At 37.0% G+C, this 27,267-nt stretch overlaps 1 protein-coding gene across 7 annotated transcripts in view; it reads right to left on the reverse strand.

The window, feature by feature from the left end:
* Nucleotides 1–591: 591 nt before the first annotated feature.
* Nucleotides 592–27,267, reverse strand: part of NLGN1 (neuroligin 1) — a 315,661-nt gene continuing 288,985 nt past the window's right edge. For 4 of the 7 annotated variants that reach the window (XM_026061191.1, XM_026061174.1, XM_026061184.1 and 1 more), the window contains 3 exons: nucleotides 9,563–9,775; nucleotides 4,190–4,979; nucleotides 592–3,203 (listed from right to left, as the gene is read on the reverse strand). In XM_026061191.1, the coding sequence (XP_025916976.1) occupies nucleotides 2,381–3,203; nucleotides 4,190–4,979; nucleotides 9,563–9,775 (1,826 nt within the window). In that variant the 3' untranslated portion in view covers nucleotides 592–2,380. The remainder of the gene's footprint in view (nucleotides 3,204–4,189; nucleotides 4,980–9,562; nucleotides 9,776–27,267) is intronic. The other 3 variants (XM_026061200.1, XM_026061196.1, XM_026061165.1) reach the window with 1 other exon arrangement.

Here is a 27,267-nt window from a genome sequence, read left to right on the forward strand (position 1 = left end):
TTCTACCAAAAAGTGCTTCTTTTAAAACCAGGGATTGTAAAACGCACTAATTAAACACGTGGATTTCTATTCTTTTTAGCTAAATAAAATGACTGAGACTGTAGTACTTCATTTTGCTTTCAGGGTCAGTTTTAAAGTTTGTGCTTGATGTTAGTAAACACTTTGAACTTTCTAGCAATCATTTTATGAAAGTTCAATCACCCAAAYAGTAAAAACCAGGTGAATTTTCCTGTCGTGCAGTACTGCAGATTTATTTCAATTAGGCCTGTTCCTTTGCTTTTTTCAGTCTTGATACTTACATTTTTAACTTATTCCTGAAAACTATTGGAGATTTGCGTGTAATACAATGACATCATAGATTCACAATGCCCACATTTTTGTAAAAAACGGTTTTAGATGGGACTGGCCTATAAATATGCAGTCGTTTTATTTGTAGAAGGCATGTTCATGTCTTCAAAAACCAGACTGGTCTTAAGATATTACTCTTTATTTGAGACAGTTACCATTACTTCATTAAAAAATGACAAAACAGCAATAAACATTTTAGCTCTTTAATGAGCAAAGATCAGGTCTCTTAGCATTGGAATAATATTCGTTATCCAGATTATCTTTATTTCACTCAGTGACCAGTAATATGGCCAAGAAGTACAAAGTAATTTTCCATCAAGTAGTATACAATTTTTTGTGTGTAATAAGCTTTCATTCTTGAAAAAGAGTAACTGAAAAGAAATGTTTCTGTTACTGCAGTTAGTTTGTCAGAGAAAGTTCTTCGCATTATCTTACAAACTATCAAAATTGCTAGTAATTTGAAAAAATGTAAAAAAAAATCACATAACTTTAGTCTAATAGAAATATAGTACAGGTAAGAGAGAAAGTATTTATCAGGGATGTGCTCTTAAGTCCATCTCAATTATTTCTKTTATATAAATGTACATCTGATTACATATACAAACATTTTGAAAGGACCGTCATATATAATTACTGGAAAGCAATAGGGGAATGAAAAATTTCTTGTGATTTTAGAACATTCATTTAAAATCACACAAACATATGTAGTATTCAGATTTTAAAATTTCCAGTTGTTGGGTCTCTCCCCATCCTTTCATACCCTCTTGATCTACGCTGTTGCAATCTTGTCTAGTGAATTCGTTTGAATGGCAAAGCTAATGTATAGCAAAAAGGGAACTCACTTTATATTAAAGTATTATAAGTAAGCTTTGTCACATGCAACATGAGTTTAAACAATAAACTGAGAGCTGTAATCAGAGTGTTAATATTGGGGCATCTTGATATTGCAAAATATCATTGCAATTGAATCTTTGGACACACTTTACCTTACCAATTTGAACTGAATATATCGTAACAGCAAATTATAAATACTTCAGCAAAGGAGATTCCATTAAAGTTACAGTTATGTTAAARTTAGAAATTATTTAGGTGGAAAAGAAAAAGAACATGAACAATACGGAATTCTTTTCTGGGATTCGTATCAGCGAGTGTTCACCACTGTATACCTAGAGTACCATCAAATACCTTTAAGAACTGTTGCAATTCCTTTTATTACTGAAGCTACTGTGAAATATTTTACTGTAATTACTTTTGCCCCTTTAAAAATCTTCTTTAGGTTGTGCCAATTGATGGAGAAAGCTTCTATTAAAAACTCCAATGGGATGAGAAGAATTTTAATTACGGCTTAATCAGCAGCACAGCCACCAAGCATATAAATTATCATGCACATCGTGCTAAAAATATCCAGTTTCCTTTATTCCCACAACTTTTATACTGACAGCACTTAAGTGATAACATTGTACCTGCCAGGCTGTAAAACTTCTTTGTCTGACTGGCAGATTTCAGCATGAGCCCCTTTCTAAGGCCTTAACAGCATTGGTGCTTTGTGTACTTATTCAGATATGTAAATATGGTCTACACAATAAAACAGGTCCAAATAAAAATTGGTGAAAATTATCTGACATTCCATTAGTGTGTCCCTTGTGCATATTTATAGGTATTTTAAATTTCAGTCATAGTTCTTTCCTGTTTGTGTTGCACATGCCTAATTCCATTATGTAACTTAAATCTTCAAAAAATTAATACTTGAATGTGAATGAAAAAGTATCATTCAGGACAACTGCTTCAAGCAATTGCAAACAGTTGGGTTTTTGTTTTTTTGTCGTTTTTTTTGTTTGTTTGTTTCTTAAGTTCATTTGATATATGTACAATTCACTTTTTTCAAAACCCCAAAAGTTCTTGATATGTATATTCACATAATATTCCTCCATATTTAAATAGTAAGAGTCTTGTAGGTTGAAAGCCAAGTAATCTTCAGTAATATCACCTACTGTAATCCATCAAAAAATAAAGTTTGTTTCGTCTTGTCTGGCTATACCCTGGTTGTTGAGTGTGAATGGGGGTGGGGATGAGGATGGGGCAGAGTATTGTTCTGTCCTCCAGTAAATGTATTGAATGTGTGTAGGGGCTGAATCCCTGGTATAGTGTTGGGAATCATTGTGATGGTGTTGGGTGTCATTAAGGGAATATCATCAGGAGACCTTCTCATAGCTAGCGTGTAGTCTGGGGGACAGGCGGTCCTAAGAACCACCTCATGTGGATGGATGGACTCACATTCATGATCCAAGTCAGTGTGCTTCATCTGGAGGGACATTATCTCCTCTTCTTGTGCATGGGTAAGATCATTGGTAGTAGTACGTTGTGGGCTACATCTCCTATGAACATCATGTCTCCGCTTGTCTTTTTTGTAGTACAGTGCTGCAAAGGCCAAAATGTTCAGGAATAGCAAAGATGCACCAACTGCAATGGTAACACTCAATTCTGTTGAATAGTCCCTTTGATCCACTGAAAATGGGCTCGGCTGTTGCTTGGGATCATCTTGTTTGGCTGTAGGAAAGGCTGAAGTAACAGAAACAGAATTTTTCCTTGTTGGTCTGAAAGTATTATCAGTTGATGGCACTTTAGTTGTGGTAGAGGTATACTGTGAAATGTCGTTAAGATTGTGCAGATGAGGTACCAGTTCCAACCAAAGGTTCACTTTATTGGCCCTATAATGTTCTTTCACTCGTGGTTTTAATCCAATGTGAAGATACAGCTGGTCTTTCTGAGAATATCTGGTCCATGCTACTTCTTCAAAACGATTTGGTTTTGTATGAATGAATTTCGTATCCTGTGGCACTGGTTGATTTGGGTCACTAAGAAAAAGAAAATCTGAAATGTTACACAGTATTTCAAAAGGAATTATAAAATTAACATTTTATACTTAATATTTCAATCTGCCTTTGAAAGATGCAGATTCTGTTTCCTAAAATTAGAGGCCTTAATAACATTGCTTAGAAAACATTATACACATACACAACTTCCTTTTACTTTGACTTCAGCAACTTCCTCAGTTCCCCAAATGGCAGTAGCTCTCACACTGAAATCTTTTACTGCTGAGGACAGATTGCCAGTGGTGTGGTGATGTGGACAAATGTCTCCGAGAGACCAGTGTGAGAGGCCATTAAGCTTTTTTCTTTTTTAGTAGCTTAAAGCTCAGTGTTTCAGTTCATATGCAGTATCTGTGGCCTTCCAGAGTTGAAAGACCACAGCAGTGCATAACTCAGGAAAACACATAATGACTTAGAACATAGTCCAATGGCTGAAGGCAGAAAATTGTTTTGAACTACCAGTGAAAGCTAGTTTTGAACTACCAGAAAATTGCTGAAAATGTCAATACTTCTCAAGTTCTGAGTCACATGTTTTAGTCAGAAGTATCATTTTAAAACAGAATACATGATCAAAATAATCTATATTATGTTTGATGCAATATTTGTGTCATTTCCTATTTTATGGGATCAAAATATCATCAGTACTGGAGTAAAGTTAATTACCAATGTAAGCATTTGTAACCACACATATATGCTAAATGCTCAGTTTTGCACTTTTCAGGGGATCCCTTAATTATTTTTAGGTGGAGAGTAATTTTTGAATTACTTCATGAAGAGTGGTCACAAAGATATTTTTTCCCTCTTTTTGCTAGAATGTGCAAGCGAGCTGAGGGACATTACAAAGAACATAAATGTCCAGCCCAATTCTTGTGCATGCAAGTACAGAAGTATTCCCAAGGGAGATAACCAAGGGAAAGCACTGCATAGTTAGGTCCCGAGTTGGTATACAAGATTATTTATCTGGTACTCACCCAGTTTTTGCAAAGTTTGTCCAGTATGTCATCACCACTGCACTTAGCATGACATCATTTTTGGAGAAATTACAAGGAAATAATTCAGTAGGACCAATCATGGGAATTCCTAGTACATAAGGAACCTCATCTCCATGAGCTGCATCTGCCCATGCAGGTACCTGATCTGTCTGGCAATGGTGGTAGAAGGCATAGAAATATGTAGGCGACCCAAAATTTGAGTGAAGATCTGCTGTAGCCACTGCTGGTGCAACCCACTGGTGATCAGTAAACAAAGCCAGCAATGTTTTCCTTCTGGTCTCAGGATTGTGTCGATCTGCCCAGTCCGTGTACATAAATTTAATAGTTTCCCTCAATATATCTTTTCCTTCAGGGTATCCATATAAGTTATCAACAAAATTAGAAACTGCAAAGTCAAAATCACTAGCTGATATGCCATCTTCGCTATCCACAATATTTTCAACGAATTTTAACCCTTCTCCTTGGTTAACTCCCAACATTATGTCGTAATTGAGAAATTCTCCTTGTTCCATCAATATCTGAGGATCATCTGGTATCACATCACCATCAATTACTGGTCCAAAGGCTATATGGTATCTTGCTGGTTGAATGTCCTGGTCAACAAGTTCTCTATAAGGCTTCTTCTGTAGACATTCTACCAACTCTACAGTGTCTGACATGTTGCAACCAACTTTTGTAGCCAACATCCTGGCGTATTTTGCAGGTTGAAAACTAACTGCCCAGCTGGAGAGAGCTGTTCCACTTTGAGCTATTGCCCTTTGAAAAAGTCCTGTGGGGAGAAATATTTTAAAACGACTGAAATGACCTTGAAGAGCTACATCCGTAAAAGATTCAGACAGTTTTTTGAAACAATAGAAAACTTTTAACAAAAGAGATACTTGAAAAAAAAAMCCCTTAGTAATAGATAAATACACAAGATGGTGATATCTGTCATTGTATCTACAGGTAATGTATACAAAAGAAATGCGATATGTGCAGAAATTGAAGCAAATGAGTCTACCGCTGTATAGTCCAGCTGAGGATCGGACTTTCAGAATGAACTCAGGAAGAAAAGAAGTCGTATTATCTCATGTAGGATAATACTATTAGCTTTCAAAAAAAAAAATCCTACCATTAAAAATAATTAATAGTTTGGAGGAAAAGCCAACAAGTCTCTGAATTTCTGGATATTGTTCAAGCCATCAGCAGCATGCATGCATATGACTATGTTTTAAATTAACCAGATATACTGCTTTTGTCTGTTCTGTTTGGGATTAAACTTGACTTGAGAGGTGCAGTGCTTTTGTATTTGATATTATAGTAAAGTTTATGTTGTGGATGACAAAGTAGGAGGCAGGTATTAAATTTATAAGTAATTTATGTAAGAGTCAAGACCCTTTCTTAGAAAGAGTCTTTGTTTAATGAAGGTTTTGGTGATCACGCATTAAAAAAGAAGAGCTTTATTTTACACTGACTGTTTAGCCTTGTTATTCAGAGATTTAAACATATGCTCAGGTATTCATTTAGGASAGAGAGTGTGATCTGGCTCTGCACATAAACCTGTAGCAAATCTCAAAGACTTCTGTGCAATTAATTTGAATTTATGCTAGTTTAACTAGCACTCTGGACCAGGAACTCCACTCACAGAAATAACAAAATTTGTTTAAATTGACTTTTCCTCTCCTTTCTGTAAGTATTCTTGAGCACATCATGAGTGAAAGCCTCCCTGCCTTGTAGTCAATCAATTCTTTTTCCAATGAATTTAATGCAATCAAGTCTCCACCCCAGTTCTCATACTTCTTGTGCTCTCTTCTGTGTTGGTCCTTCTTTGCTGTTTTCCACTGTTTTTGATGAGGATAGTTCCAGCTCCAAAAGGGATTTTAAATCTAAACCTTGTGCAGCAAAAAGGAGAAAAATCACTCTCCTATAATGCTGATCTCTAGTGTCAGTCAACAGAAGCTCGGAGTATATTTAAGCACCTGTGGCCTTTCTAATTTTTTGCATTTCATGGAAGTGCATTCAGTTCATTTCAGTTGTACGTATTTTGCACTAATCGCAGGAAAATATTTTGTACTGGACCGTACCTCCTGTAGCTCACTGTGGGTAGCACAAAATGGTCAATAGCATAGGTAAGTTGTACTAATATGAGATATATGGGTCAAAATTTGATTTTACTTATGCTGATAGATAACTGGAGCAATTCCATTAACTTCAGTGCAGCTATTCAAGAACTGGAAGAAGGATCTGGCCCCACCTATTCAGTTTTGCTAAGGATGTATCTTTGTATCTTTGGTCCAATGCTAGATGAATAGCTGGAAACTCCCACCAAAGGAAAGGGTGTTAAGGTGCTCACTTTACCTCAGAATTTGATTCCAGTAATGCAAAACATGTCCTTTAGTTTGCTTAACAACATCTTACTATAAATCAAAAAACTTCCACAGTCTCTAAATGATGTCAGAGATGTGCCTTGACAGATTCTACTGCACTATCAGCCTCTGCATACTCAGAAGTTAGTTAGAATTAATTGCTGGCAGGAAACATTTTACAAATTTCTGAGGAATTTTAAAATCATTATAGACTGTATTAGGGCCAAATCCCAAAGTTTCAAAATCAGATAGGTGTAGGGACTGAAATATGTAAACTCAAGCCTCTCCCTAAACTTGTGAGAAGAATCATATCTAAGATATTATTTCCTTGCAATGTATGAGCAAAAAATAAGAAATAACTTGAGATATAGGGCAATTAAAAATTGTGTGCATGTCTGCAAGGTCAGATATTTAGCAGCTCAAAGTCAGTGGAATTACCACAGAGGATCTAGGCATTGTAATAAATGTAACAAAATGAAAAAGTTGAATTTTCACAAAGATGTATTTCATAATACTTCATAATGTTTCTTTTTTGCATATTGTGTAAATCTATTTTTATTGCTTTATTAAATAATTCTGAATAAGGACAGAAGGAGCAAGCCACAAATTAGGAAAATGCTGATATAAACACTATGGCTTGCTAAGTGCTACATAAACATTAAATGTTGGATTAAGTTAAAAGTGGTCAAGTCCACTGGCCATAAAGTAATCTTAGTAAATGAACCAAAACACCGTTCCTTCTCTTGAAGAATACTCAAGAAAATATCTCTCCTCTCAAACCATTTGCTGAACAATGAGCAACAGTATGAAAAATTGTTTTCATTCTGTCACGTAATTCCTGGCAGAAATTGGTATCATACAGGAAGGGGAACTACATTTTTATCTGATCATGTAGATGATTATTATAGCTTATGGGCTTCAGACTGATGTAAAGAAGATTTAAACGCTCAGTGGGCCGTATCACTTTGTGGCTCCTATTCAGAGCCTCACCAAAGTAAATAATAATAATTTGGATTTATTCATCCACATTTTCAGAGCACTTTCTAAAGACAAGTGCTGTTCTGCCCACTTGCAGATGGCTAGCTATGAACAGCACCATCTTGAAGTAGGCTGAATGCTTCCTCTCAACTACCAAGAGATCTTTTCAATGGGAAGTGAGGGAAGCAAAGACAGCATCTGATATTACAGCTTACCAAAAAGTCTGGTTAATAATTTGACTCAAAAGTTTTGTGAAAATGTTAAGATATTTCAACACAGTTGAAAATTTGAAAGAACATTTCTTATTTGGAGCTGACCAATTTTTATTTTAATAATTTTTTAAATGATGGGTCAAACGACTACCAGATTGAACACAAGTATGTGCAGCACACTGTTTTGTTTAATCCAAAATTAAATGAAATGTTTTTGCTTTTTTCATAAAAGAAACCCTGAAAATATTACTTTTACAATTAGATCTTAAGCACACATCTTTAGAAACCCTCCCCTGCCAAAGCTCCTCCAGATCCTTTGAACCACTTTGAACCATTATGTTGGCAACCAAACAGTCACCCAAACAAATTCGGCTCCTGACAGAATTATAGACATGTTAGAATATAACAGAGTAAAGTYTGCTGATATGAGGCAGCCTGTGACTGTCCAGATATTGTAGATATTCGCATATCACACTAAGGTCAGGCTATGTCAACAAGCTCAAGATCAAGTAAGAGATAAGGGAGGAGAAACCAGGTCTCATTGTTCAGCCCTAAGCTAAATCCTGTATGAAAAATTTACTTTTTGTGAGTTTTGAGGACAAACCAATTGTGCAGTGTGATCCTCAGGTTACATAGTGTAATGAACATCATGCTTACAGCTTGTTCTTACAGGCCAGTTTATAAATATGTCATATTTCACAGCAGGCAGATATTTAAATTTAAACCATGGTCTGACTATTTTCCACTAGAACTTTTATGTAAAAGCTAGATTCTTCTCTCATTTAAAATAGTATAAGGTCTGATCTAAACAAACTGACATTCCATGAAAATCTTTCCATTGATCAGGGCTTTGGGTAAATGCAACTCTTTTAATGTCAGTGAAATTTTTTTTTTATGACTGGCCAATTAGACCCCCATAGAGATACAGCAATATAAATCAGTGGAGGTTCTTATGCATAGGACACAGTATGACGTCCCTGGTAAAACTAAACAATACAGATAAAAACATGTGAAAACAGTGAGACAAAAATAATGTGATCAATAAGCAAGAGCCATGCAAATGAGAAAAACTGTATGGAACTTTGGTGCCAAAATCACAGGAAAAATTTCTTGGGCCTCAAACAGCATGTTTTTAATTTCCTGCTGTCTGCCTTAACTAGAGAGAAAAGGTGTTAGTTAAGGAATAGTAAAAAACATAGAAGAAAATCCATTTGCAACTTGGATGCTTTGACAATTTTGGATCATGCATGCAAAACATTCAACCATTCTTTTATTAGATGACAGCAAGTGAAATCCATGCAGTTTCAGACAAAAGATTTCTGAACTAGGCACTCGTTTCCTTCACACAAGATAATAGTTTTAAGTTTTTCAGCTGTTAGCCTGAAAAGAGAAACTGTGTCATTTTAGCTTTCTATAAATTCTGCTCCTCATGATAAACTAAACATGCCTTTCATGACTGACTGAATATAGATGACCTCATCTACTGTGAGCATGACTGACTGGTTTTCCAAAGAGGACACCCTTAGGTAGGAAAGAAAAGAGACAAAAATGGTGCACCGAGCAAACGCTGTTCAGAAGTCTGCTATAAAGTGTTTCTACAAAGCTCCATAGGAAAAAGAAGAAAGTGACCCAAAATTTAAACATGCATAGAAGAGCTGAGGGAGAAGGCAGCTAGTACAGCCTTTAAAAAGTTTGCTTAATATTGAGCTGAACTCAACAGTTCATAGGAACAAAGAGAATATACAGAGCATCACATAGTACTAATGGCGGTGGCATGCAGACACCAAAATTGTCAAAATTTGCAACCTGCATAATACCTTTGGTTGAATTGCTCCAACGGTTACCTTCAGAATAATGGGATAAAGTCAACAGATTGACGCATGAACCGCCTGCACCAGATCCAAAAACAGTTATTCTTAATGGGTCACCACCAAAGAACCCAATATTTTCACTAGTCCATCGCAAAGCTTGAATTAGATCAAGGAGGCCGTAGTTTCCTTTTGCTGCTTGGTCCCCAGTGCTCAAAAATCCTGTGAATGTAAATAAAAAAGAAAGGGTTAGCAACTGTTCTTCTGACTAATCTTGTTGCAATCTTCTAAGTAATACTCCAAAACTATATGGAGTTAAGTATCATGTAACTACATCATTTTCTGTATTCACTGGGCAACAATTTGCAATTTTGCACTCTTCCTAGAATAAATCTTTCAGTGTTCACTCTTTTGGCCACGATATATTAATGTAGGGAAGATAAGGAACCATCACAGGCCAAGTACTCATCTCAGTATGGAACAGGACACAACCTAGTAACTCCCAAAGATTTTGTGTTGATTGCACTAAGTTTAAGAGTAAATGTTTGGCAAACAGATGTGCTACAGACATTTTTGTAAATGATTTGGTGAACTTTGTACTGCAGTCCTGTACTTCTATGCAGCCCACTATGCAGCCATGAGCTCTGCATGTGCCTGATAGGCGACCGGTCCATTTTTTCTATACACTGTGTTTGGGGAAGATGCTCCTTAATTCACCACAACACTTCCTTTCCTTTTTTCCCCCATTGGCTTTGCTGCTGCTCCCGCCAAAAATTCAGCTCATGTCACAGGACGGGCTAGGCTGAACAACGTGAGCAGCTCTTCAATTCCCTGGACTCCAGCTCGTATCCATTAACCTCAGTTAATTGAATCTACATTAAAAGGATAAAGGTAATTTAAGCTGCTCCAGTGACTCTTTAGCATCAAAAAGATAAGAGCTCAGAGGTAAACGAGGAAGCACGAGAATTGTTGCCTTTTATTGATCTGGGAAGAAAAACAGTGAAACGCGTCAGGTACAGGAACGGTCATTTTACGCTTTACTTGCAGCAGCACCCTGGTATTTATTATTGCTGTTACTCTTGTCATTAGAGCCTGCTGACTCTAAAAGGTGGACAATAAAAACTTTGGAGAAAGTCTCTGTTGATAAAAGACATTGCTTTGCTTTGCTTTTGGATCCCATTGGCTGACATTTCCAGTTTTCTCAGCTTAATAAATAAATGTTTAAACAATACCAGCATTATGAAGAAACCCACTGCCTYCATTTGCATATGAAACTCATTTAGCACTCACTAAATCAGCAATGCGACTGTTTTKCAGTACACGTTTTGCACAGAAATGCAACCCTTCAAACAATTATCTCCACATTAATTAGATATTAATGGGTCTTCTATTCTAGTTTAAGTTGCATTGATTTAACTTTCTTCGGTGCAGACAAGCTACTGAAAAGTTTATAGTAATTTTTCAGAAAAAAACAAAATTGCTCTCATAGGACTCCTACTGTTTCATTATGACAGTAAAAGCAGCTTTTGAGCTATTTCTAAGAAGAAGTACACATGTGCACATACATACATACTGTAAGAATTTAACAAGATATATAGCTAGGTGCATGTGTGTACCTGTATCTATGTATAAAATGCAGATGTCATTTGTTACTTTATTATTCTGATTTAACGTCAGATGGAAAGCTTACATCTGGTATTCTGTCGAATGTGTAGACATTTAGACCAACAGACTTTCTCTACTGTAGGCTGCTCGGAAACCTAATTGGCCTTGCTGCCCACATAGTCGAGCTATGCTACATTTAGGGCAAGCAGCTTTGTTTGTATAGGTCAAGCCCAATTTTTGTTTCCATGGAGAGGAATCAGGCCAGCAGCACAAGGTGCCAGGCCAGCAATTCTCCCACTTTCAGACCTAATGTACCAAATCTAATAGGCATACTTCGTTCAGYGTAGCTGTAGTAAATTGTTATTCTGCTACTGGACTTTAAAACAACCGCGAGTTCACAACTAAAAACTGCCACATTTACTGCTTAACTGCATAAAAAAGCAAAGTATCATCACTGCTGTAGAGGAAAATACAATCTTGATGACCTTAGATGTTCACAGAAAGCCCACCAAGGAAGTCATAAATATAATTAATTCAATCTCATTTTACTATTACAACTCAGTAGTGAGTTGAGAGGATTTTATTCCACCCGCCTTTGCTATCTCTCACTTCCTTCTATATAGACAGAAGGGCTGGTATGCCTGTCCAAGTGAAAAAATGGACCTAATACATTCCTTCCCGCACCAGAAACATTCATTCCTCTGCCTTCATGCTCCCCTAAAATGCTCTCGCCCCCACCCAACATTTTTTTAAAGACACTGATAGAGGATGTCTTTGAATCTACGATAGCAAATCTAGTGGAAGCTTCCTAACTAGTTTCTCTAGCCTTTGTTAACCTGCTTGGAGTTGAGGGATGGTACCAGTGACTGTAAGGAAATTAAAACCTGGGAATCCACAGGAACTACGGGATGCTGCGGCTGCACGCGCTAGGGCAGTCCTCCCCTTTCCTTGCATGAGTATGTGACTGTGGAAAATCAGTGACTTATCAGTTCCCCAGATGAAGCACACAGGTCACTGCACCGATTTAGGGGATTACGGGAAAATTTGACAATGGCTCCTTGAAACACGGATTCCTGAGACAAGAACAGTTAAAGTCGTGCCCTAACCTGTGCCCTAAACAAGAGACCCTTTGCTTCCCCCCACCCCTGGCTCGTGGGTCCCCTGGGCTCACGCAGGTTCTGCTACTCGGCAGAGCTGCAGTGTCGGTGTAAAAAGATCCTGCAGATTTCTTAGAGTGATTCCAGGACATTTATTAGGAAAATTGATGGTAGGGCTATATCTGACACATTGGGATTGCTCTGAAGGGAAAAAAAATGCTAGCACTTTCTGAAAAAGTTGTCTTCTGTAGTCTGTATAATATGCGGCAAAATGGGAAGCAGCTAAGTTTTCGCCCAGAAAAGCAACAAATGAAATTTGTACATAAAGCTTCAGGAGACTCCCCTGGTGTTCAGTAAGTTCACATCAAGCCTCAAAGCTCAGTCCAAAATGGGAAATCTTGAGAATTACAAACATGCTAGTATTAAAGAATTCTCTGTGAAAAGGATCTTTAACAGAGAGCAAAAGAGGGAATGCAGACACTAGGAAACTTGCCTTCAGTTCAGGAAATGTGCCAGAAGGGGGAGCTTTCAGTTTATTAAAAAAAAAAAAAGGAAAAAAAAAAAAGGAAGTATTAGTAATATTTGCCTCATTTATCTATATTAGACAAATTATGACTTGTGTCCAGAGCAACAGCTCTGATGCAAAAGAAATATCTCACGCCTCCTCAGCAAGAACCACATTGGCCGACTTCCACATCTACACAAGATGGATGATTATTGATGTTGACTTCCATGACATGAAACATTTCTATCTCGTTTTTCAGAACCATAAGAAGCCTGTTAATATCACCACCTGTTCATGCATTTTTCCTTGTATGCAGTATCATCAGCATGGCTCAGAAGCATTCAAGATGTCATGAAATCAGAGATATGACTGAGAAAACAGATGAGGCTTTTCGATCCAGTTTTTTTTTTTTTTTCCAGTGAGGAATGCCTCCATGCAGTTGAACCCATCTCACTAAACGCCCATACAGAAATCCTCTAAAACACAGCAACATACATGGTTGGTAATATAAGTGGGTGCAACTACTTATTGCTCTTTACCACTTAGATAAAATTAGAGATTGTGCCATTATGTTTTGTCTTTATCCCACGAGGAGCTTTCCAAATGTAATTAATATAGATGCCATACAAACAAATATCAAATCTATTTCTCCATCTGTGGCATTTCTAGGACATGATCATTACAATAACTAGATATTAAGCTAGCAATTTAGAGTCACAGAGGTGAGCCTGCTCTTCCTGAAAAGGGCTTGCGTGTCTGAAAGCTTGTCTGTTTTTGCAACTGTATTAGCTAGTCTATTAAAATACATTATCCCTCCCTACAAATGCTGTCTTTTTAACACCCTTGACTTGTCATGTCTGTGAGAACACTACTATCATATGCTACCACCTTTTGCTCTTGCAGAAAAAGCGAGCTAAATTATGCCTCTTTTTAGTTATTCCAGGAAGGCATTTACAAAAAAACCTTATATTTGCATTATTCTCTAAAAAGGTCAGATTAAGCTAATTTTGTTCCATAATTAAGTCCTTCCACTGGAAATATTCCAATCATCAGCTGCACAATTGCTATGTTATATTCTGAATGGAAAGGTTATCTCTTCTTTTATCTACTCCAAAGCAGTAGACTCTAATAGAATTATGGAAGGGAGAATATGGTCTTTTGTGAGTTTAAGAAAGATATTTATTAAGTTCATTTGGACCAACTCTCTGTTACATGACTGTTAGACAAATAGACACAGTGTATCACAAGCAGGTCCTATAGTTTGTCTTAAATAAAATTTAATGCTATATGGGTTTATCTGCCTGGGTAATAATTTATGCTTGCCATTTAGATAAATCTTTTTCCAATATGATATCAGTGGTTTTGAAGAGGAGATAAAATAATAGAGTTGGGAAAGTTGAAACGTTTTGTTGAAAATCTTAGCAGATTCAATTATTTTAAGCTCTGACCTAATTTTAACATTCAAATTAATGCAGAGAAAAAAGCCAGGACAGAATTCATCATAATGTAAGGGACTTCCTAAAATTTATTATAAAACTTGATGACCTAGTAAAAAAGTAGGCTCAGGCTGGTGGATGCATACATGCCATTTCATATCACAGAGAACCAGAACTCCCCTCTGACGCATTTTGTGCATCTAAGTGTTTCATAACTCAATAACCTTTGTAACTGGATGAAAATAAGGGCAAAATGTCTCGCTAGAAAAAAAACATCTGCCTGCAAGAAGGTACAAAGCAACAAAAACTTATCTAAAAATAATACAAACCATTTTATACAAACTGGTCTGACATGTGTAAAGGGGTTTTCCAAGGGCTGTGGTACTGGAAGCAGTAACACTTAAGACTTTAATATTACCCACCCTTTTAGGCACGTGTTATAATAATTTTGCTGTGTTTCCAGTTACAAATCCCTAGGTAGTCAATTGTCATCTTCTATTTTTCTAAAAGCAAATGTTAAATTGTAAAGTATAAACACGTCAATGCATAGCGGAAGAGCACAGGAGATATTTTAAGGGAGAAGTATGTATTCCCTCTGGATTGCAAGTGGCTTGGCTAGGACTTCTCTTTGACACCCTCTATTAATAAATGCTAATTGCCATCTACAGAATATTTGCCCTTTAAACTGAACCTATTCAGTTAGAAATGTGAGCAATATAAGCAAATTGTAAGTAATATGGTTAAATTTTAAGAGCACATTTATTTTCATCTTAAACATCTCTCTTGAATTCACATCAACTGACCAATACAGACGTATTATGTGGGCAGCAGTACTGTGAACATTAATGTATATGTGATATTCATGAAGCAGAGGATACTGCTTCTCGCTTTGCTGACCAGCACATACTAACATTAATATCATATTTTACTAATGGATAAGAGGTAAGGTGACTAAAAGGACCAGGAATTCCCTTAGAGAAGATATAGAAGAATATAAACCATTCAGTCCAAGAAAAATATTCCATTGTAGATATCTGAAACATACCTGTGTTCAAGAAACAGATAAGCAAGTCTTCTGAAAATGCTGCTCAAAAAGAAGTTTTGTGTCAAATTTATTTTGTATACAAAAAATAAAGTAAATGCAACATTAGCAAAGTATTCTTCTGTTTCTGTAGCTTTCTGCCACTTACATATTAATAATAAAATGAATGATTTAAGAAGTGTAAGATTTTATTTTAACTCCATGAGATGTGCAAAGTATCATGCTAGAGCATTAGGTACTCTTCACTGGCTCTTAAAGACATGTGAGATACTGCATTGATATAGGGATTGTATTTCAATTTTACGTATAGGAGATAAATTAGTAAGTCAGAATGTTTGCAGCTGGACAGACTGCATTTTTTAACAATTATATGACAGACATTCTGCTGCAAAATGTCTGTTAACAGGGGTATGTTACATGCATATATTTCTTTGAAAACTATTCACTTTTCACTTAGTAGTGAGGGTATGTGCCTAGTCACATAAATTGCTTGAAAACTTGTTTATATCCTCTGTTTTTTTTTTTTTTATCAGAAACTTTATATATTACAGGCAAGTATCTTCCACAGAAACAGCCTGAACTGATTTTTTGGCTCACAGTTCCTCTTTGGGATGTCTTAGGCTTGAGTTTCTGCCACAATCCAGTTGCAACTACCAAACATAGCTGAATGTGCAATACAACACTGATCAAAGTGATGGGAGGGACCAGGAAGGGCTCCCCTGCAAGGCCACTTTTACTGCAGGTGTGTTAGAGCTGTGGATTTGGGGGTTTTTTTCAACCAAAGTATCTTTTACAGAATGAAAATCCATCCATTCAATGTGCACTATAGGGCTGACTTAGAAAAAACAAACCAAAAACCCAAAAGCCCCAAACCTCAGAATCTGAAAAGATTTCTATGAACACTTCACATAACTCCACTCATTCTGTAAAAAAACCTAGGAAACAGCTCAACTCTTTTAACTGTCTTAATTAAGTTGTGTTTCTTTAAGTGTAATACTACCTCAAGGTTAAACTTATGAACAATATGCCATACTGCAAGCAATACAAAACAGCTGCAATAATTCATTAACTTATTAAACTCTAAGGTGCTGCAACTGTGAGGTAGAATTACTTAAGAACAGCAGTAGTACTAACTTCCCTGGTCAGTGCTATTTTCCAGTCATTAGCCTTTGGAAATTCCTATTCATTTCACCAAAGTAAACAATTTGCAGAATTTAATCAGTTCTAAATATAAGTTATAACTATATCCTTTTTCTTTGGCATTTTGAAAGCCTACACAGAGAAAAGCGCGTGATGCTGTGTAAGCTCTGGTGTGCTTTTTCAGCACTGCTATTTCTACTATTGCACTTTTTAACACTCCTCCCAGAGTACCGAATCCTTTGAATTAGTACTAGTGAACTCACCAGAGCCACCAGAAAGGGAGGCCTTTCCTTGGGGTTCTTGGAAGCAAAGGAAGATCTCACCTCCTTGCATTTTACCGAGTTTCTTTTCCTGTGGGAGGCTAAGCAAACTGAACACTGCAAGTTACACCAGACCTTTACAGCTCTTTGGTTTTGGCCTCTGTCACTTGCCACTGCTGATGCATTACAGCGAACTGCTAGCCTAGAGGCATACTGCAAAAGAGTGAAGTGTCCTACACCAAAGCAGTTTATTCCATTCTCACAGACACACTGGCGCAACCTCACCAGGTGCAACACAACCCAGAGCGGACTAGCCCTCAGTCTTTCTCCAAAACACAAGGTCTTTTTCACAGGCTATATCACAGTCCTTTAAATGACGAAACGCTCCCTAGACAAAATTTCTCTCAAAATGTAGTATCTGTTTGGGTGTGACTCTTGGACCTTAAATGGCTTGCACCAAATTTCTGAAGGAAGACATCTTTTTTTTGTTTTTCATCCTGGAAAGATAATCTTCAACCACTACAGAAGCAAGGAAGTTGCTTAAATTTACTGTGATACTCTTGGCAAGTCTGACATAGAAATTGAACCTGTCTGAAATTATAATTTCCTGCATTCTCTGAAGGCTGTGAGAAAAGAGTGACTCTCTCTGTCTTTTTTTCAGTGAGTAGACGATAAGAGTCTGAGAGGTCTTTCAAAAGCTTTAACTTCATGTGGCCAATGGTTATTTTTCTCGATGTTAATGTCTGTCTTCTGTCTGCTGTATTACGCCTGATATGGTCAGCCTCTCAAATTAGGAATAGGAATTTCCTGCGTGCAGAACGTTCATGCATTGGCCCCGTAACAAGCACACACTTGTACATGGGATCACGGCATGGGAAAGGCCCGCACGATGAAGCAGGTCAATACGTGGCTGTAAAGTATCTCGCTGGCCCGTTTCTCTGGCTGCATTGTATTTGGTATCGGTGTGGGAAGTGTAAACGGATCCTGTGCTTTTTAGGCAGTTCTTACCGCCCAAGACATTTTGACTTCAGTGCAGATAGAAGGGGCTTCAGCTGCCCTCTGTGTGTCAGACCTCTCCGCTGAGCGCAGCTAGGCCTGTCCTAAACGATCACCCAAGAGACCAGCTCTGCGCTAGCCTACGACAGATGATCTTTACTGAAGAAACAAATGAAAGTGCGATGATAATCTCAGAGATGCTTTAAAACAGGTGTGTAACCAGCATGGTTAGTCCACTAGCAGTGATCTTTAATACTCATTTTTGGATACGCTGTAAAAGTGAAAAAAGAGAAGAGGAGGTCGTTCCAGTCTTATGAATACAGCTGCAGAAACTAATTTTACAGGATTTGTAGTGATATGTGCTGGCACACATCAGAAAGTGGAGGTAAGCCTAAGAACAGATGAATGACATTTGGCATAGATGGACACAAAAGGCAGCTGGAGTACATTTGATTTGATTGTCTCCTTTTCTTCTTTAAAAATTACAGAAAAAGATGGTGGTTGCTATTAAAAAGATAAGATGCCTCTGAATATTTTCATCTTTAAGAAAAATAAGCAATTCTGCTGCCAGCAGAGAACATCTGCTTTAATGCCTTCCACAAGGTAAAATTCATACTTGTTAGCACACAGCTGAGTCATGCTCTAGGGTGACACAACTTTTAGCTTAAAGTATTTTTAAGTTACATGTAAAATTTTCACAGGATAATGAACAACACTGTAGTACTAAATAATATAATAGCAGTGCTCTTATGACCCACAGTCTTTGGGAACTTTAACAAAAATATAAATAAAATCAATATTCCCTAGACTGCATGGGCAAAACCAAATCTTATTAATAGGATGAAGTATATAATCATGCATATACTGATCCTTTCAAATATATCCAATCCCAGCAGCCAAATATAGCTTCAACCAATCCCCAAATACTAAAGAAGGAATACATGGAGGAGTGTGGGGGAAGTGTAAAAGCCTTCATTATTGACCTAAATCTTCTCTTTTAAAATCAATAGGAGCTTGCTATTGACTTTACTAACAGTGAAATCTGGCCATGTTCATAGTATTTGAAGATCCCACCTGAAATACCTCTAGTCTTAGCCCAATGCCATAGTTTGACTCCTTCCTACTTAGCRGAAGAAAGCCATCCCCCGAGGGTGAGAGAGTCTTGTCTTCTCCAGGATGGAGTGCACAGCTGTTCCACTCCTACTTATCTCAAGTACTGCAATATGTTATTAAGTAACCCACAACACATTGCATCAATATCTGTCCTCTACTATGGCCTTTCACCATTCCCATTTTCAGAAGCAAAACCATAAACAAGCTATTAAGATATACCAGTCTTTCTTGCAGTGGGCCATAACTTCTAACTTTAGGTGATATTATTAAACACAGCAGCTACAGCTCTTGATAACATCTTATAATGGAGAGTTAACACATACCAATGTTCTTAACATGCAAGGTTTTAAAGATGAAAATAGACCCCATCAAAAAGCGTCCTTTCCGTTTTCCTTCAAGATTTGGGTAAAATGAGTACATTAACTCAAGATAGTCCAGAAGGTGCTTGAAGATTTTTACACCCACTATATTTGAGAAATGTTTGCTATATAATGAGCTGTTTAATACGGGCAACTACTTAGAACGTCGTGTACTTCAAATTTAGATTTTTAAAAGCATCTTTTATGTAGTAAATTTCAGTTGATTGTTATATGCTGGAGAACAGTTTTTTCCTGCTTAGCCCTTGAAATCATCTTTGCTTAATAATGATCAGTCAGTGAATTATTATAAATTTTCCATTAATAGCACTCCGTTTTTCAGAATTTCGGATATGTATGTGGATGACAGAAAGGATGGGTTTAATTTCACTAGAAGGGAAATTTCATATTTTAGAAATAAAAAAGAATTGTAATTATGACCTCCATTGAGAGGGACAATACCATGGTCCTTTTTTTTTTCCATTTTTTTGATATGTCTTCACAGTGTTGAGCTTTGCAACAAGGGCCCAATCAATGCTAACATATATTCTATGAGGTGATGAAAGGGAAGTCAGAAATTTTAAAGAAAACTGTATACATAAATCAGTTAGATTAGTTAAAAGCCTAGCAGCTATTTGAAAGGGCAGTCTTTCAGTCAGAACATAGAAATTAAGGTGCTAATTTACTGTGAAGTCAAATCTCCTTATCTGAAAACAAATAGAAAAAATTAACCATTGGACCAATTTACCAGGGCTGCATTCAGTAYGCCATCACTTGCATTTTCAAATCAGAAGAGGAGGTCTTCTAAAAAGGTGTCACTGTTATGGTAAGATTTAATTCAGGCAAGTCTGAACAGCATGATACAGGTGGAGGTCATACCAGATCATCAGAAAAATGCCTTCTGGCTTTTTAATGTGCAAGTTAAACAACRTATGAGAGTTAAATAACTAAGATCTGACTTCTGTAACCTGATCAGTGCAGACAGACTCTTTAAAGGTATTGGGCATTTAATTAAGTTTTGAGAAAGCCCGGGAAATAAAGCTTTTGTATCGCCTTTCTCTCTCTCTTTCTCTTTTTTGTTTTTTCCCCCAATTTTAATCTTATTTAATCAGGATCAGTATTATTCTTGGATTTTGATCATTCATGTGAAGATACGTAAGTTCACTATGCTCTCTGAAATATGCTTGGGGCACCCCACCAAGTTATCACTTAACAAATCCTTGCGCAACGCAATACTCCGACGTCTGTGGTAACCATCTGTGTGCTCTCCAGAGACACAACGTGGCTGACTGACTCCACGACCTACCTGTGGCACCGCATCCCCGCTTGCTGCCTTGCTGTGATGTGCAGATGTGGCGCAGTGATCGAAAGCCCACATTCTGCTCTGCCCCTTTAAACAGCTAATGGCATATTTGTCTCACTGAAGACACCGTATTTATGACTATCTTAGCCTGCATTTAAGAATAACTTCTGAGAAAAAATCTTTGATTCAACTTCAGTCTGAATTGTAAAGAAATGTGAGGCGTGTTGAAGCACACCACAGATCTCATCCCATAATTATATCACATCGCATTATATATTACATAACTTGTTATTGCAGCTGCCATTTGTCTTTAGAAAGCAGAGATGCTGAATCTATTCTTACCCAGAAAAAGGGACTTGTCCATCAATAAGGAAGCTAAGAAACATAGCCGGTTTTYAACTTGTATCTGTGGACCACCAAATGTCTGTGGACTACTTCTAAGTGGCCAATGATCACTAAGAAAAGCAAACCTACCACTAGCAAACACAAATTTTCTTTACGACTCTCTGTACCCCAGGGGAAAACTTTGAGAGATTGATAACCAAAATATGTTGAAAACAACCATCTTCACACATGGGCTTGTGTTAGCTAGATTCTTATACTGTCTTCACTGCTGAACACCAGAAGCATTCATAAGAGCATATATACATAGACAGGGGCATCAAATCTAATGTTCTGCTAAATATCTATCAGTTGTGGTAGCCAAAAATGTTAAGTAACTAAGAAATGACTGGATCACCATATGCCTCCTCCTTTCTCATACAGCATCCTGTCTATCCTAGTAGCAATTTTGCTTTCTGCTGTCTGATTTTCATGTTCCATTGGGCAAGATGCTTCACAGTGATTTTCATTCACAATGGTTTTACTGCACTGCAACATACATTTTGTGAATTAAAGGCAGGAAGCTGAAGAAAAGTCAAGAAAGTGATGAGGGTAGCTGTTACAGAGATGGTAACTGCCATTTACAAAAAAAATGATTGCTATTAAACTATTCTTCTCCAGTACAGTCCTGAGGGATTCAGCCACCACTGATTACACATCTGTTAAACAAAACAGAAGGGCACAAAAAATACACATTAACATACAAATCATATATACAGCTCTCGTGTACTTCTTTGGAGCATCCTTATAATCCTGGTCACACGTATATCCTCTTAAATTTTCTAGCAACAATTTAAATAAATACAAGACATTGTCAAAGAATTGTCCTCAGGTCAATGAAGGGGAAGGAGAAAAGCTCCAAATTCATCCAAGTTAATTGAGGCTAGAATCACTGCAGCTCCATCTATTGCAATTTCACATTGGTGCACTTCAATTAAGGCATAATAAGAGCACAAAGTAATTTATACTCATAGATTAGATGTCRTGTGTGAAAAATTACTGATTAACCCAAAGTAAGCTTCTGGAGTACCAGAAGAACAAACGTTGTGGGACTCTCTCTGTTTTGAGTTTCTTTTTTCACTTAGCTCCCTGATACTACAAAAGCAAACCTCAAATACCTTTATTTAAAGGTATTAGTAAGAAACACTTTGCACGTGTGGGCACACACAGAAACACACTCTCAGCATGTTGATCTTCAGGCTTCACTAACGAAAGTTTCATCACCAATAAAACGCCAATACAAAAAAGAGATGCTTTCTGTTCCAGCTCCTATAATGATCTCAAACGTTTATTAAGTTGCTAAAAGGTAACTTTTTTTTTTTCACTCTACTATGTTACAATTGGAGAATTCTTTGAAAAATTTCTTCTTGAAGCCTCATCTAAATTATAAGATGAATTATAAGATGCTGCACCCTTTCATTCCATTCCATCATGAGTATCATATCCATTACCACTACATCATCTGAAAATACACATATACACATCTACAGATAGATCAGGCTCACTGCTATTCTAAATCTAAGTAATTTTAGTGCAGTCAAGAAAATTTGCCAGTTCAAACCAAGCAAGGATATGATTCCATGTCCTTAATCTTTTGGGATATGTAAAAACATGACAGTAGTAAGTGCATTCATAGATACTGCATCAAATATACAGGATTAACAAAGTGGCTAAAGTAATACTTAATGGATAGTAGGGAATAATTGATCTTTCAGATAAGTATGAGAGATGACTGGAAGCTGAAGTAAGATTCTGGAAATCTTTGAAAAGAAAAATGTGTGTACGTATGTCACACAACTCTCAATAACTGAGATTGCTCTATATTTAGAGATTTCTGCAACAAAAAACATTTAAAGAAAACCAGTGTCCAGCTGAGGTAAATATACAGTTGAACATGCTAACTTTGCATTTACTCCCCATATATTCTGTCCACAGTAGGAAGCCAGATATTCAATAATGCCTAATCAGAGAGCATCACACTTATAACAGACTCACCTAGCATGCCTAGTTCTTGTCTTTTCACCATAAGAATACAGAAACCTGACAAATACCAAAGTGAGGAAAAGACAGACAACAAAACTTAAATTATATCATACTTCTATTAGGTATTTTAAAATCTTACACTTTTTTTTGGAAAGCTACTCTACAATTAAAATGTAATACTTTGATACAATACAATTACACAGCTTTTTGAGTAGGAGGATTCTTTTATGGGGAGAGTAATATTCTTTGGTTATTCATATTTGGATGACATTAGGTGTCTTGAAGCTTACAACACCCACTTGCAGCCAAACTCTGATAATAAGAGAAAGAACAGGAGTCAGAGGTCACAGGGAACAAATTCTCAGCCCAGAGCAAAAACTGAATTTATACAGAATGGTCATGTATAACAAATGTATAACAAAACAATGCTCAGAAGGGGACAAGAATGTCAAGCACTTAAAAAAACCCCTAAGAAATCTTGTGGCAAAGAATGGCTTGCTCAYAGGCATCGATATTATATTCCTCCATTTATGAGTATTCCAGTACAATTCTTGTATCTTACAACAAAGTGGACTAATATGCACAATGTTCACAGATTAAGTAAAAAGATACCCATATATTTTTAACAATTTACCAAATACAACAGGTTCTAAAGGCTCTTTCTCAACCTTAGATGAGCTGGTGTAAATCTAATCTGTACGAATTTTGCCCAAAACAGACAGCACATGAATTAAACTGTGTAGACCCTTTTATACCTTCATTCTCACTAGGTCCGTTTTGGGATAACTAATGTTCATTTCTTAGGGCTCTATTCTCCTGCACTTATTCCTGTTAAATAACTGAAAACAATCTACATTATTATATAGGAAGATATACCAAATGGGTGTAAAGTGCAAGAACTGGGCCCTCAAAGGATTATATTATGTATGCAAAGCTTGTCAATAAAAAACAATAGTTTGCCCACAGTCAGTGCAATGGTATCTGTGTTACCTACAATGGTAAAACGTCTCATTTTCCCAAGGCCAAGAAATATTATTACCTATGGTAACCACCTAAAGCCAGAACTAGGCCACTAATCCTCATTCATGTACATCATTCACTGGAAGGAAGCAGGTATGAACTCATAGGACCAAAGACCACCATCTAAAAATAAAGATTGCAGACAGTAGGTATCAACAGGTGATTATTGCTGGTAACTTATTATGTAAATGGCTTAAAACCCCACCACAGACCAGGGCTTAACTATGTTGGGTAACAAAAAGTGTTCTCAGGCCGCATGTAAAGCAAAGGAATCAGCATGCGTAAAAAGAAATTAAAGTTGGGAAGCTGAAATGACACTGGAAGAGAGTTTACTAAAACAGCATGAGTCACAGATTCTCACCAGCCTAGCAGAGGAGAGCAGAGTTCTGCTCATGCTGGTGCAGCGTCATAAACTTCAAAAGAAAAAGTTTCACAAAACCTGCAGCAGCCAGTTAGAGGATACCCTGTTCTCGTGGAGCTCCTTATACAAAATTTCCCATCTCTCCTTCTAAGTCAAACATTTCCACATGGCTCATAAGTGAGCCTGAGTCCCACTGTCTACTCTGGTCACTAGATTTCAGTTACGATCTGCTCCTTTTAGGTTTAAGGAAACAAAGTATAAATGGTTTATTATTGTTCTTCCTTTCTATGACATGTATATGTGGTCCTGAATTATTCTGATAGCAGAATGGTTTACAATATGTTGTGCTTTTATCCTCACCCTATAAAATAAAGTAGTAGAAATACTCATTTCATAGGAACAAGGAAATAAAACCCAAAGAGGGGAAGTGATTCGCCCAAGATTACAAAGGAAAGTCATGGTGGAAGAGGTAATTGAACCTGTCTCTGAACTATGAGGCCAGAAATAGGTTCTTTCTTTTTCCCAGGGAAAAGTGTCAGACTATTCACACCCAGTGATGCAGACCTCTTGTAAGTCCTCTCTCACAGCTACAGGATCTTGCAAATTTAAGCAATGAAATAGCTAGAGAAATACAATGTTATATTTTGAAGATTTTCAGCAGCTACACAGTCATCTTTGAAATTCTGGAGTGAACATTAACACACAGTATAAAGTTGTGTGCTAACTGATGAAATAAATTGAGTTTCAATAGACTTTGCTCAACATCACACCCAAAATGACACATCAGTAATTACCATCAGATCTCAAGCAACATCCTGAAAAAGTTTACTGAATGTAAAGCACATCTGCTAGATTGCAACGGCATTCATTCTTGGTAGGCTCGAGATTTGTCAGAAAATGTATTTATACCCAACATCAATTCTGCTGACTCCAAGGATTGCTTCTGTTAACAAAGGCATCTCTGACACTGCAATATAGAATCATGTCCCATTTCTGGCAACGTACTGCTAGCAAAATACCAGCTGTTTTTAGTAGAGGATCAGTGTGATACAATGGGTTGATGTGCCAGCTTGATTAATCTTTGTATGATTGCTCAGTTTCTAATGCAAGATGTGCATGACTTTATATTTGTACTCAATGGCATAGAACATCACCTGTCACTTAAAGTACTTATTCTTTACTTATAAAGAACTGCCAAGGAAAGAAAGATCATCTTTTTTTTTAAATTTGTTAACTTCTGAAAACAGCAATGAAGAGTTGACTGCATAGACTACAGCAAGGAAAATAAACAGTGGCTGAATGACTACCAGTTGAGTAGCATACTTTACATTGTTGCTCTTCACCTCCAAAAGAGAAAAAAAAGTACTGCATGATTTTTTGCTTCAATACTCCATCAGTCAAATTCAAAGTACTGTAGAAGATGAACTGTGAAAAGCACTGATTTGAAAAATGTTTTGCTAATTCTAATGGGAAAAAATCATATGTAATTTACCAAATAAGTAAAATATGTATCTAAACATTTAGAACTAGTCTCAATAATTTTAAGATAATATATTTCTTTCTAGGATAGAAATGAGAACCTTTACCTTAAGTATCCTTCCTTTTTCCTCCTCAAAATTACAGTTCATTGCCATAAGCTTGGAAGACTACTAGAGTGGCTGGGATACTGTGCCCCATCTGGTATCAGTAACTCAGTCTTCAGCTCTCACGGGCTTTATAGGGTTGGAACTGATCAAATCTTGAATTGTTTTTTTTTTCTTTCCTCCAATATTTTCAATACTTGTTCACTTCTGTGTTTAAATATATTGTTTATATTAGGTTTGCCTGTAGCATTGGTCATATACATTAAAAATGAACACATACACATCAGTCTCTGCTTCATTCTAAACCATATTTAAATGTTGCTCTGTACTGCCCCACTATAGTTTCACAACAAGTATACATCATAGTAGACAAGCTGTTATATCTCATGCTAGAACTGACTGAACACAAATAATACTAGGTAAGGAATGAAAAATATTTACTTTGGTAYTGTAAATCACTTCCTGATAGCTGCTGGGAACTGGCCGCATGGGAGAGTTTATGGTTCCTTCTACCTTTGTCCTTCTTCCCAGAACTATGTCAAGGTAGATATAGAGCATGCAGAAAAGTTGCTATGCACTAAAAAATGTCCAGTAAAAGAATGCTATGACTGGACAGTCAAACACTTAGACATAAGATATTAACATGTACAAGTAAGAGGAGGATCTTATTAACGTGTACAAGTATCTGAAGGGAGGGTGTCAAGAGGATGGGGCCAGACTCTTTCAGTGGTGCCCAGTAACAGGATGCGAGGCAATGGGCACAAACTGAAACACAGATGCTTCCATCTGAACATGAGGAAAAACTTCTTCACTGTGAGGGTGACAGAGCACTGGACCAGGTTGCCCAGAGAGGTTGTGGAGTCTCCTTCTCTGGAGATATTCAAAACCTGCCTGGATGCAATCCTGTGCAACATGCTCTAGGTGACCCTGCTTGAGCAGGGGGGTTGGACTAGATGATCTCCAGAGGTCCCTTCCAACCTCAACCATTCTGTGATTCTGTGATAAGTAAACGACAAAACATATTCTCTGTGCAAAGCTTATTTGGACCCCTACGTAATACACCATTATTTTTAATTATATGGTCATATATTATTTTCATTGGTACTGTTGCATCTGCAGTTCTCCAGGTGATTACAAAGCTATTTCTCACAAGCTCACCTATATTTTGGGTTGTACCTCACTTCACAGAGCAAAAGACAATGTCCATGTCCTGATCACACAGTGCTTATTGTCCTCTTTGGCTTGCTATTGCTTGGGGAGGTTCGGGGGGGGGGGGGTTCTTACCTTTTCAATATGTGCAATTTTAATCACTCAAATTCTTCCAAGTGTAGAAGGACTTATGGAAATAGAAAGTTGCTCTCTGCCTTCAAAATATAGTGGTGAGTTTAACTAGTTTTTCATATATCAGGATCAATGAAGTTTCAGTGCTGACTGGAGAGCTTTCTGCACATCATAGTATCCACACTGACACCTTTTTCCCCCACATAGACAACCAGTGTACAAACTAGAGTAAGGCAATGCTTAAACCAGGAG

This window comes from Apteryx rowi, unplaced genomic scaffold (assembly GCF_003343035.1).
Source record: "Apteryx rowi isolate R43461 unplaced genomic scaffold, aptRow1 scaffold_10, whole genome shotgun sequence".
NCBI classification, from domain to species: domain Eukaryota; kingdom Metazoa; phylum Chordata; class Aves; order Apterygiformes; family Apterygidae; genus Apteryx; species Apteryx rowi.